Source organism: Hippopotamus amphibius, chromosome 2 (genome assembly GCF_030028045.1).
Source record: "Hippopotamus amphibius kiboko isolate mHipAmp2 chromosome 2, mHipAmp2.hap2, whole genome shotgun sequence".
Taxonomy (NCBI): Eukaryota; Metazoa; Chordata; class Mammalia; order Artiodactyla; family Hippopotamidae; genus Hippopotamus; species Hippopotamus amphibius.
The window spans coordinates 10,453,057-10,466,227 of NC_080187.1; the positions used below are offsets into that span (position 1 = coordinate 10,453,057).

A 13,171-nucleotide genomic window follows, 5' to 3' on the forward strand; every position below is an offset into this window, starting at 1 on the left:
TCTAAAAAAATGATACAAATGAACTTATTTACAAAACAGAAACAGACTCACAGAAAACAAACTTATGGTGGGGGGAGGGATAAACTAGGAGGTTGGGATTAACATATACACACTACTATATATAAAATAGATAATCAACAAGGACCTACTGTATAGCATCGGGAACTCAACTCAATACTCTGTAAAAACCTATACAGGAAAGGAATCTGTAAAAGAATAGATGTATGTGTATGTATAACCAAATCACTTTGCTGTACATCTGAAACTAACACAACATTGTAAATCGACTATACTCCAATAGGAAATAAAAAATGTTTTAAATAAATTTAAATTTTTTAAAAATGTATACAATACAAATAAGTCAAAAGTTCCTCTTGATTCCCATCCAATTCCACCCAGGAGCCACTTGTCAATTTGATACGTATCTGCCCAGATTTGGTGGGAGGTTGTTTAACCCAAATAGAATTGTTCCATGTTAACACTTTTTTCATGTAATAATAAATTCTGGCATCTTTCCACATAAATATATAAAAATCTACTTCATTGTTTTGAACCTTGCACAATATTTCCATAGCATAATCTACCCTAGTTAATTTAGCATACCCTGTTGATAGACATTTAGGTTGACTCATCACATTTTGAATAACAAAAAATACATGTGAATTAACTATAAATTATTTCTTAATGGGAAAATTTTTCTAAACCTCTGGAAGATCCAGAAAGACAGACATGGAAGCTGTCCTATACATGGGTGGCAGAAAATATCCTTCATAAAATCCTTTTTGCATTTAAACAGTCCAATTGAAAGCAAAGGACAAGATTCCAGTCATAGCCTTACTCCATGCTCTGGGCCCTTGGTTGTCCTGCACTGGCCCCCACTGGCAGGTTCAGAAATAGTGATACTCAGAGGTCAATTTACCATGAAGCTGATGGAGCTTATGATTTAAGGCAATGTATTCACACAGTCATATGATTTTGTAACATTTGCCAAGGAATTTTAAAGTATTGGCTCAAATGAGGACAACCGATAAAAACCTCAAACTTGAGAATACTGGAAATGTGAAAAGTGACTCCCGTAGAACAGGGTGACGCCTGTAGAACAGGATCATAAATCATGCAACTCACACTTCAGCCCAATGAAATATACTATAAAACTTATTTTTCTACCAGTGCAAGGGATGTCCAGACTAATAGGAGCTGTAATGTTAATGCAACATAAAACTTTGGGGCATTATCTGTATTTGAATTTAACCCACGACTAATTATAATGTATGAAATATCTTTAATGTAATCATATCTTACATCTTTCACTGACAGCTTTTTTCACTGTCTTGTATTACTCTTAAATTTTAATTTAAGTTCTTAAAGCTTTTCAAGCTTGTTAAGCTCCTGATAGATATTTTCTTAACAGCAAAAAAGTGTAGACAAAAAAAAGTAACATGCTTACAATTTATATACTCTTTGAAAATCATAGATATCAACAATTTTAATGGCTACATATTTCATCATACTGATAAATCATAATTTGTCATTTCAAAATGGAAATTGTTTACTCCTGATAAATTTTTGAATGCCAAATTCATACAAATTTTAAAAAATTCTAGAATACAGAAATAAGTTAAAGAGATATTTAATACTTTGTAAGGCTTATTTTAAAAATAAATGGTATGGTACTCTCGTATTATTGAGTAACCTACTTTTTTTACTTAATAAAAGTTTGTTTTGCTAAGTTGATAAGCTAATTCTAAAATTTATATGGAAATACAAAGTGCCAAGATTAGTCAAAGACACTTCTGAAGAAGGACAATGTGGAAGGACTTGTCTACCAGATATCAAAATTTATTACACTTGACCTTTGACCAGTACGTGGGGTTAGGGGCACCAAGCTTCTGCATAGCAGAAAATCTGAGTGTAACTTATAGTTGGTCCTCCGTATCCACAGATTCAACCAACCTCAGATCGTGTAGTATTGTGGTATTTCCTGTTGAAAACAATCCACATATAAGTGGACCCATGCAGTTCAAACCTGTGTTGTTCAAGGGTCAGCTCTATACATCTATAGAAATTAAGACAGAGGCTAACAAAATACTAATATGAAAAATGCTGCTGGGACAATTGCGTTTCCATGTGGAAAAAAATTAATTTTACTCACACTATATACAACTCACATATATTAAAAAATAAATTCCAAGTGAATTATATAGATCTAAAAGAGATAAGTTAAAAAAATAAGTTTTCAGCAGATAATTAAGAACAGTATCTTCTTGATCTCAGGATAAGGAAAGATTTATTAAACAAAACAAAAAAGCACAACCATAAAAGAAAAAATTGGTAAGTTTTCTGTTTGTCAAAATACCTCCTCATCAAAAATAACATTAAATTCTATAACTTGATTTTAGTGATGGTTACATGAATCTATACATCAGATAAAACTGTATAGAACTATATACAAACATACACACATGAGGCTATAAAGATGGTGAAAACTGAATACGATGTGTGGTCTAGTTAAAAGTAATGGACCAATGTCAATTTCCTAGTTTTTCCAACTATGTAAGATGTCACCATTGGAGGAACCTGAGTGAAGGGTACATGGGATTCTACTATTTTTGTAACTTTCTGTAAGTCTGCATTGCTTTCAAAATTAAAAGGCTTTTAAAAACACTAGGAAGGGAATAGAAACAAATGCCACACAGTGGGGGAAAAGATACTTGCAATACAGAGAACTGAAAAAAATGACTAACATCTAGAATATAAAGAATTAACTAATTATAAAATAAGAAACTCAACAGAGAAATGGGCAACTTCAAAAAAGAAATCAAAATGACAAATAAAAATATGAAAAAGTACACAACTCCACTGTGATCAGGGAAATTAAAATTAAAAACATGAGAAACCAGTACACATGCCCCAGACTGTCAAATAAAAAATTTGTATCAGGTGTTGACAATGATGTGAACACCTGGAATTCTCATAAACTTCTGGTGAGAGTAAACACTTGGAAAGCAGTTTGCCATGATCTACTAAAGCTGAAGATATTTAAACCTTTTGATCCGTAAATTCTAATCCTGGTCATATACCTACATGTAGTAGAGGAATTCATGCATGTGTGTACCAAGAAACCTGCAGAATAATGTTCGTAGCAGCATTGTTCATAATAGCCAAAATGAGAAATACAAACATAAATTGTGGTGTCTTGGGATACTACACAGTTGAAAATGAATGAATTAGAGCTACACATAACAATAAGGATAAAACTTTAAAACAATGTTGAAGGGGACTTTCTAGGTGGTGCAGTCATTAAGAATCCGCTTGCCAATGTAGGGGACATGGGTTTGATCCCTGCCCCAGAAAGATCTCACATGCTGCGGAGCAACTAAGCCCACAACTACTGAGCCTGTGCTCTAGAGCCCATGAGCCACAACTATTGAGCCCATGTGCCACAACTACTGAAGCCACGAGCCTAGAGCCCACGCTCTGCAACAAGAGAGGCCACTGCAATGAGGAGCCTGCGCACCACAATGAAGAGTAGCCCCCGCTCACCGCAACTAGAGAAAGCCGGTGTGCAGCAACAAAGACCCAACACAGCCAATAAAATTAATTAACTAATTAATTAAAAAAACCCAAAAAACCCAATGTTGAGTGAAAGAAGCCAGACACAAAAGCATGCATACTCTTGGATTCTATTACATCAAGTAAAAAAAAAAACAGGTTAAACTAAACCATGAAGTTTGATGAGGTATATTTACGTGGTTAAATTCTAAAGACTATAACAATAAAGTCACTTTTTAGTGAAGGAGGAGACTGTGATCAGCTAGGGGAAAAAATAAGGATTTTGGGGTACTGACAACATTCTATTTCTTGGCCTAGATACTGAATACCTAGGGATTTGCTTTATGCTTTTTCATTAAACTATACATTTGCATTTTCTGTAGTCACATTGTAATTTATAACAAAAAGGTTTAAAATATATAAAACACTCTGCACAGAGTAGATACTCAATTAAGGGCACCCACTATTGACATTAAAAAAAATGAAGGCAGCTGATTTGTGACAATCTCCAAGAAATACAGCTCAGTGGATAAAGGAGCAGAGCCATCTGTGCAGTATGCTTCACCATTGGTTTTAAAGCAGGGATACACACACGTGTTGCGTATGAATAAAACATCTCTAAAAGGCAACATAAGAAAGCAGTGACAGTGGTAACCATCACTAGTGTAGGGTAACAGGGCTGGGGACTGGGTGGCAGGCCAACTTATCTTAATTCTATATTGTATATTGCACCCTTTGAATTTTATACCATGTATATATATTTCCTGTTTTTAAAATTTAGAAATTTAAGACATATATCAAATATTATTACTCAAAATCTCTAGAGGTAGCTCTTCATGCTCAGTAGCTTATTTTACTTCAAAGGAAAACTTATGACAGAAGAAAAATTAAAACTAACACTTTACGTATAAAGTTAAAATGCTTTGCAATTAAGTGAGTACCTTAATTGTAAATAGCTTTGTGAGGAGGCAGAATTATATCCATTTTACAAACTAGTAAAAAGAGCCTCAGAGGGATTAAGTGACTTGCTCGAAGTCACAGCTAGTTAGTGACAGAACTGGAATTCATAGTTTTTAACGCTTGCAAACCCCATGATCTTTCCTCTCTACCACACTGACACAACATGCCCTCCTAAAGGCATTTCACCAAAAAAAAAAAAATATGAAGAACAGAAAATGCACTGTTTGTTACTTTTCATTTGTGTGTGGGGAAGGGAAGGAAAGGTTCTCTATTAATTATTAAATTCACTCTTTAAAAGTAAAGACAAAGAAAGGCAATGTGCTTATGGAATAGCACACTGCACTTTCAGAAGTACTAAAAAATCTTACATGATTCATACCTTGTATTACTCCCAGCTCAGGTATTAGGGAGATACTTTCCTTTCACTCTCCTGTTGTTTAATGAACGCTGAGGAATTCTCCCCAGTCTCTTAGTAAAACAGACATCTATGTGGCCAATACGAGAGTAATTAGATGTAGCACTTTTCAAAGCATTTCCAAAAATCTTTGTCAAATTCAGTGTAATCACCAAACTTATTTCCCATTGAAAGTAACCTTGAAAATTCACTCCCAAGAGGTGGTTTTCTTGCAGAGCTTCTAAAATTTATTCTCATAGTATATTCACGTGATAAATAATAGCATTACCACTATTCTACAACTTTCCCATAGAGTATCTCATGGGAAACAAGCCACTAAGACAGGCAGGGACACAAATCCCTGACATTCAATAGATGAAGAAACTGAGGCTCTGGGAGGTTGGTTTCTCCCATAGTCATGTGCCCTATCTCTTAGCTGAATAGTCTCGCCAACAAAGCATGTGAAAAATTCTTAATTATCAGGGTCTAAACATTCAACTTCTCAGTTACGTAAGCTTTTTCTTTTTCCTTCTTGCTCTATGCCTTTAATTCCCTTTCAGAAAGGAAGATTTAGGAACTAAATGACATCCAGTCCTAATCAGTCCTAACTCTGCTTAGCTTTCTGAGATCACCTAGGAAATAGAAATCTTTTTTCTTACCCATAAGGGCACAAGTGAAATAAGCTGGTTTAAATTGCTGGATAAAATCTACATTTGTCTATCATCTAACATCAAAATATTTGTAAACTACGTAACTACTCTATATCCTAATAACACTATGTAAGTCTTACAAATCTGGAGCTCAGGATGACAACCTAGACTACAGAAATTAAAAATTAAACTGCCAAAGCTCAAATCCTGGCTCCGTATCTTCTCAGCTGTGTGATCTCCTGGGCAAGTTCCTTTGCCTCTTGGAGCTTCCGATTCCTTAGCCCCAAAATAGGGGTTTAAAAAAATGTTTTCATAAGGATTAAAACAGATAATGTACTTAAAGCATTTAACGTAGTGTCTAGCACTTATTTAAATATTGATAACTTGGCACTGACACTATTATTGGCTTTTAACATTCAGCAAACTAGATTTATCTGCACATTTTCCTATTCAATCCATAAATGACTGCACTTTGGAATATACTATATAACATACCTGATATACTTGACTTTTAAAAGTTACTACAACCACCAATATACTCATTCCCTTTAGCAGTTAGCCAGATATCACTTTTCTAAATCTCCGAAAAAGGAGTGCTGCAAAGGTTACCCCATCAATCAAGGGTGAGGCTGAAATTGAGAGCTCTGTTTTTAATGGGTAAGGACTATGACATACACAGAAAATTTGCTTGAAATTATATATATGTAGCTGTCATGTGGTGGAATGGTGATTTCTATCTTGATAATGGACTGATGCAACCTACAGAAGGGTCAGTGTTACAGCAGTACTACAAACCCTGTTGAAAGAGATGGATGATGCAACTTCTATAGTAAGAATGGAGTCAACTCTGAGTCACCAGTATGACCTTTGAGGAACACTAAAGGAGAGAGGGAAAGCATCTTAGTAAACTGTGTGTAAGATGTTTCAGTACTATTTGGACACTATCGCTCATACCAATGAATCTCAAGAAACCATTTAGTGCAAAAATTACTGAGGTCATTAGTTCCTGACTATGATAAATCTCACGAACTTTCTGTAAGCATCTCAAAATACTTTGTATCAGGCCTTTGGCGCATCTCTAGTAGGTCCTCCAAAAAGATCTGTTGAATAAATGAACTTAATTTTTAAATATTGTTAAGAACATTGGCTACGGGGTCAAGCTGACTTGGATATCAGTCCTAACTCCATCACTTACCAGCTCTATGACTTTAAGCTAGTTAATTAATCTTCTCCGGTCTCAATTTTTCTCATCTGTAAAATGGGAAATGCCAAGTATTGAACTGTAAGGATCGAAAGGCACGGGAGACAGAATAACGCTCGGCACGTGGTAAGCCTTAAGTAAATAGCAGCCTTTATACTTTTTGCTACAAGAGTAAGGCATTAAGACGTCTTTGTTTATCAAATACATTTAAGCACACGTCAGATCTTTTCCAGACGCAGGGAAAGTAAAAAGGTATCAATAAACGATGAGGAAGACCTTGTAAATGATAATCTGATCCACAAAGGGAAATGATGGGCAGGGAGAGGGAAGACAAGCTAGAAAAACGGTACATTCCAGGGTGGGAGTGATGGCATCAGTAAGCTCTTCGGGGGAAGGCTGCCACATGGGGAGGGGACTCAGTGCTAGGAGTCAATCACTTTGACGAGGCCTGTCCTGGGACTTACCGTGGGGCAAGGCAATGTGGAGAGGCCTGGTATAGACAAAGCTAGCGGGGCAGGGGGTGCCGAAGAGACTTAACTGGCTGGTAAAAGCCAAGATTCGCGGCCGAGCAGTGCCCAGACCAGGCCCCGGCTCGAGGGCTGCGACCCGGTGAGCAACAAAAGGCCCCGGGGCTTGAACACGCTAGAACCCGTAGTGGCTGTGAAGGGCACAGAAATCTGTTCTGAGCCGATCACAACATCTACGCTGACACCTGCCTGCCTGGGACGGAGGCGGGGAGGAGGAAGGGCAGGCGGGTGGGCAGCGGTAAAAGCAAGGGGCTCAGGTCCCGCTGCCTCGGGGGAATCAAGCACGCCGGACTGGGTCCGGCCCCCTCAAGGCCCAGCGTGGAGGCGGGACCTCAGCGGTTACCTGCGGAAACCGCCTCGGGGGTGAGAGGTCGCGTCAGAGACAGGCAGCTGCTAAACCAATGGAGCCGGAGCACGGGGCGGATGTTGCCTCCCATTGGTGGCTATTGGGCGCGCCCAGCAACCAATGAGTCAGCGCGGGGGGGCGTAGCGGTGACGTTAGCTGCGCAGGAGGCCGCTTCGAATCCGCAGCGGCCAGCTTGGTGGCCTGGACCAATCGGCGGCCTCCAACGAGTAGCGCCTTCGCCAATCGGCGGCCTCCACGACGGGGCTGGGGGGAGGGTATATAAGCCGAGCAGGCGACGGCGCGGTCGACGCTGACTGAGACATCACAGGCACGTCGTTTTGGGCTTTTCGTGAGTGTGCGAGATCGGTGCCTCGGCCTGCCTTTTCGGATCTGCTCTTCGCCTCGTCTGCCGCTCCTCCCGCCCCCGGGCCCTGTCGTCCTCGGCTCGGCCACCCCGGTGCGCTCCCGTGCTGCGGCCTGTGGCTGGTTGGCCTGCGAAGCCCTGCCTGCCTGCTGACCGAGTAGCCGACGGCGCCGACAAGATGAAGCTCTCCTTGGTGGCTGCGGTGCTGCTGCTGCTCGGCGCGGCGCGGCCGGAGGAAGACGACAAGAAGGAGGACGTGGGCACGGTGGTCGGCATCGACCTGGGCACCACGTACTCCTGGTGAGTGGGGTTTCTGGCGAGGGGAGGACGGGGCGGGGCCTCCTGGGCCGCCGTGAGCATCGCGGTGCTGATTCCTTCCCTTCGGTTCCTCCGGCAGCGTCGGGGTGTTCAAGAACGGCCGCGTGGAGATCATCGCCAACGACCAGGGCAACCGCATCACGCCGTCTTACGTGGCCTTCACTCCTGAAGGGGAGCGTCTGATCGGCGATGCGGCCAAGAACCAGCTCACCTCCAACCCTGAGAACACGGTTTTCGACGCCAAGCGGCTCATCGGCCGTACGTGGAACGACCCGTCTGTGCAGCAGGACATCAAGTTCTTGCCTTTCAAGGTTCGACCTGGTTTCTCTCTTCTAAATGAATAGAAAGTGGGGGGTGGGGGTGGGAGTATCTGGGATTAAGAAGTTACTGAAAAACGGTGTAGAGACAAGCAAAAAGGATACAGACATGGTGTATGTATAGTTTCAGTCGAATAGTTTCAGTGTGTTACAGACCTTAAAAAAGTAAGATTGGCAAAGAACTTTTGTACGTGACTACTCAGTACACAATAGTTTAGGATTAAAAGACTGATTAAAACTGGAGAGGCTTGCAATTGTAAGGCCTTAAAGTATTTCTGCTCAGTATGAAGCTCCAAGGGACCAAAGTAAACCAAGCTGTGGGGGAAGAAGTGGGTCTCAGACAATCGTCTTTTTAAAAAGTTTAAAATGTCATTGCTTCTATGTCTGAAAATAATTATTCTTTAAAATAGGTGGTTGAAAAGAAAACTAAGCCATACATTCAAGTTGATGTTGGAGGTGGGCAAACAAAGACATTTGCTCCTGAAGAAATTTCTGCCATGGTCCTCACTAAAATGAAGGAAACTGCTGAGGCTTATTTGGGAAAGAAGGTAAGTATTTCTAGAACAATGTTGAACAGTTTTATTATTACTGTTCTTGATTGATTGCATTGTGTTAATGCGTTCATCGCTTTAAAAATCTGAATGACATCCATGTGTATCAGTGTTAATCACTTGCATGCTTTACTGAATAAACAAAATACTAGGGCCTATTCATGTGTTATCACTTAATCCTTGCAAATCCATGGGTATAAAATTATATATTATACCCATCTTAAAGTGATGGTTTGGCTGTACGTAAACAAGGGTTAAACCGTGTAATAAAATGTGTTTAATTATCTTTTGTTATCATTTTAGGTTACTCATGCAGTTGTTACTGTACCAGCCTATTTCAATGATGCCCAACGCCAGGCAACCAAAGATGCTGGAACTATTGCTGGGTTGAATGTTATGAGGATCATCAATGAGCCGTAAGTGTAAAATTCAAAAATATGGCATAATTGCCAAATGGGAAAAGGTAAACTTAACAAAGCTTTTTTTTTTTCTCATTCTCCTAACAGTACAGCAGCTGCTATTGCTTATGGTCTGGATAAGAGGGAAGGAGAGAAGAACATCCTGGTGTTTGACCTGGGTGGTGGAACCTTCGATGTGTCTCTTCTCACCATTGATAATGGTGTTTTTGAAGTCGTGGCTACTAATGGAGACACTCATCTGGGTGGAGAAGACTTTGACCAGCGTGTCATGGAACACTTCATCAAGCTCTACAAAAAGAAAACTGGCAAAGATGTTCGGAAAGACAACAGGGCTGTGCAGAAACTCCGGCGTGAGGTAGAAAAGGCCAAACGGGCCCTGTCTTCTCAACATCAAGCAAGAATTGAAATTGAGTCCTTCTATGAAGGAGAAGACTTCTCTGAGACCCTGACTCGGGCCAAATTTGAAGAGCTAAACATGGTATGTTCCTTGTCTTTGACTTTGCTAATGAGATCTAGTCTCTGAGTTTGGGACAATGCATCTAGGTATTTTGACTGTATCTGGGTATGAGAGGCATCATCACAGTAATTGTGTCTCTTATTCTAGGACCTGTTCCGTTCTACCATGAAGCCTGTCCAGAAAGTGCTGGAAGATTCTGATTTAAAGAAGTCTGATATTGATGAAATTGTTCTTGTTGGTGGCTCTACTCGAATCCCAAAGATTCAGCAACTGGTTAAAGAGTTTTTCAATGGCAAAGAACCATCCCGTGGCATAAACCCAGATGAGGCTGTAGCGTATGGTGCTGCTGTCCAGGCTGGTGTACTCTCTGGTGATCAAGATACAGGTAATTCAGTGTCACAGCATCTTCTGTAGTGCTTCAGAGTATAATTAGGTATTGCTTTGGAAAGCAATAGATTATGAGCAGCAAGCTCACACAGCTAGTAAAATGTATAGTGAGGACAAGACCTACTATAGTCTCAAGATCCTTAGCAACTATATTTAATTCATTGCTTCTAAATTGATCTTGCATAAAACCTAACCTGGTGGCAAGGTGGAGAAGATGAAGTTGTACTGTTTGTGGGGACTGCTTGGTATTTGCTCCTGTGACTCATAAATTAGAATTTATCTTGATTAACTTACCTTTGCAGGTGATCTGGTACTGCTTGATGTATGTCCCCTTACACTTGGTATTGAAACCGTGGGAGGTGTCATGACCAAACTGATTCCAAGGAACACTGTGGTGCCCACCAAGAAATCTCAAATCTTTTCTACAGCCTCTGATAATCAACCAACTGTTACCATCAAGGTCTATGAAGGTAATTGCTTACATTTGTTAATACCATGCTCTGTTTTTGAAGAGCTTGACTTCTTTTAATATACTCTATTGAAATGGCTAGGAAAGAAATACTTGCTATTTTCAGGTGGGAGGGCCCTAATTTAACTAGTGTTGAGTTTGGTAGAGCCAGTAGTAAAATCTGTTGCTTATCTAGCTATCTAGCACTCTTTCCCATTAGAAATAACTTCTGGGGGAATTCCCTGCCAGTCCAGTGGTTAGAATTCCACACTTCCACTGCAGGGGGCACAGGTTGGATCCCTGGTTGGGGAACTAACATCCTACATGCTGCATGGTGCTGTCAAAATAAATACATTCTAAAATATAAGAACAAGGACTTCCTTGGTGGACCAGTGGCTAAGACTCTGAGCTCCCAATTCAGGGGGTCCAGGTTCAATCCCTGGTGGAGGAACTAGATCCCCACATGCCACAACTAAGAGTTCACATGCCGCAACAGAAAGAGCCCATGTGCTGCAACTAAGACCCGGCACAGCCAAATATATAAAATAAATATTAAAATACAAGAACAAGGGTTCATACTGCTATGAAGTAGATGAAATTCATTTAAGAGTTACCAGTAACTTAACTCTCTGCTCCTTTCAGACCCAATACTGACCCACTTCTAGGCTGATAGAGTGCCCTTGCCACTACAGGCTCTAACAGATGGAAATGTAGGGATCCAGGTGTACTAGTGTTTGTCAGTAACAACTAACAAGTTATTTTTGTGTGTGACTTCTAGGTGAACGACCCCTGACGAAAGACAATCACCTTCTGGGAACTTTTGATCTGACTGGAATTCCTCCTGCTCCCCGTGGGGTTCCACAGATAGAAGTCACCTTTGAGATAGATGTGAATGGCATTCTTCGAGTGACAGCTGAAGACAAAGGTACAGGCAACAAAAATAAAATCACAATTACCAATGACCAGAATCGCCTGACACCTGAAGAAATTGAAAGGATGGTCAATGATGCTGAGAAGTTTGCTGAGGAAGACAAAAAGCTCAAGGAGCGCATTGACACCAGAAATGAATTGGAAAGCTATGCCTACTCTCTCAAGAATCAGATTGGAGATAAAGAAAAGCTGGGAGGTAAACTTTCCTCTGAAGATAAGGAGACCATGGAAAAAGCTGTAGAAGAAAAGATTGAGTGGCTGGAAAGTCACCAGGATGCTGACATTGAAGATTTCAAAGCCAAAAAGAAGGAGCTGGAGGAAATTGTTCAGCCAATTATCAGCAAACTCTATGGAAGTGCAGGCCCTCCCCCAACTGGTGATGAGGAAGCAGCAGAGAAAGATGAGTTGTAGACACTGCTCTGCTAGTGCTGTAATATTGTAAATACTGGACTCAGGAACTTTCGTTAGGAGAAAATTGAGAGAACTTAAGTCTCGAATGTAATTGGAATCTTCACCTTGGAGTGGAGTTGAAAATGCTATAGCCCAAGTGGCTGTTTACTGCTTTTCATTAGCAGTTGCTCACATGTCTTGGGGTGGGGGGCGAGGAGGAATTGGCTATCATCAAAAGTGGGTAAAAAAGCTGGGTTAGGATGTGTGTTCACCTTGAAAATGTTCTATTTAACAATTGGGTCATGTGCATCTGGTGTAGGAACTTTTTTCTACCATAAGTGACACCAATAAATGTTTATTATTTACACTGGTCTGATTTTTGTGATGAACGACTAACCTAATTAGAAGCTTATTTTAAGGTTAGAGTCTCATGTGTTGGGGGGAGTGTTGGGGTTTTTGAGGTAAGGAAACATTTTTTTTATTCCGTCATTTTGGGAAACCTGCCTGACCTAATCTAAGAAAAGGGGTGGGAGGTTCATCCATATATGCTTAACTAGGCAAGGGTCATTTCACAATGTCCAAGAGTGGAGTTTTCCTGAGCATGATTGAAATTTCCTATTTCCCCTTACCTTTCATAAACTTTCATGGCTTTTTATTACTAATAATGCTTTATAGCTGCTTGGATTCTCTTGATTTGATAGAGTGATGGATCACTCATGATAACTTTACACACTTGGATTCAGTTCATAATCTTAGGATGTGAAGGTATGTTTCTGAACCTCTATGTCAGTCTCCATCTCGGTGGTACAGGAGTGGGATCTAGGATGATGACCTATATTTAACCCTACTACAGTTTAATATATGTGGCCAGTAAAGGGCAGGCTATCAGGCTTGCTAATATGAAATCCAGTTCAGCCCAAGGATAGATATTTTATAGATGGGCAACCAGCTGAAAGGTTA

The 13,171-nt window shown here is 40.3% G+C and overlaps 1 protein-coding gene and 1 long non-coding RNA gene across 2 annotated transcripts; one reads left to right on the top strand and one right to left on the bottom strand.

Annotated features, from left to right (window-relative positions):
• Window positions 1-7,254, bottom strand: LOC130844106 (uncharacterized). Its single transcript, XR_009051181.1, has 3 exons — window positions 7,222-7,254; window positions 6,752-6,807; window positions 1-206 (listed from the first exon to the last, which is right to left on the bottom strand). It is a non-coding gene; the product is annotated as an uncharacterized LOC130844106 (long non-coding RNA).
• A 670-nt stretch (window positions 7,255-7,924) lies between these two features.
• On the top strand, window positions 7,925-12,576 carry HSPA5 (heat shock protein family A (Hsp70) member 5). The gene is made up of 8 exons (XM_057724727.1): window positions 7,925-8,294; window positions 8,392-8,623; window positions 9,040-9,177; window positions 9,484-9,596; window positions 9,687-10,077; window positions 10,204-10,441; window positions 10,746-10,913; window positions 11,670-12,576. Exons 1-8 carry the CDS (start codon window positions 8,173-8,175, stop codon window positions 12,230-12,232), a joined length of 1,965 nt encoding a protein of 654 aa, XP_057580710.1. The 5' UTR covers window positions 7,925-8,172; the 3' UTR covers window positions 12,233-12,576.
• The last annotated feature ends 595 nt before the right edge of the window (window positions 12,577-13,171 follow it).

Excerpts from the sequence above, each read along its gene's own strand:
- HSPA5 (XM_057724727.1), top strand. The coding sequence starts at position 8,173 with ATGAAGCTCTCCTTGGTGGCTGCGGTGCTGCTGCTGCTCGGCGCGGCG. Across the intron at positions 8,295-8,391 it reads CTGGGCACCACGTACTCCTG|CGTCGGGGTGTTCAAGAACG; the intron begins GTGAGTGGGGTT and ends TTCCTCCGGCAG. Across the intron at positions 10,078-10,203 it reads AATTTGAAGAGCTAAACATG|GACCTGTTCCGTTCTACCAT; the intron begins GTATGTTCCTTG and ends CTCTTATTCTAG.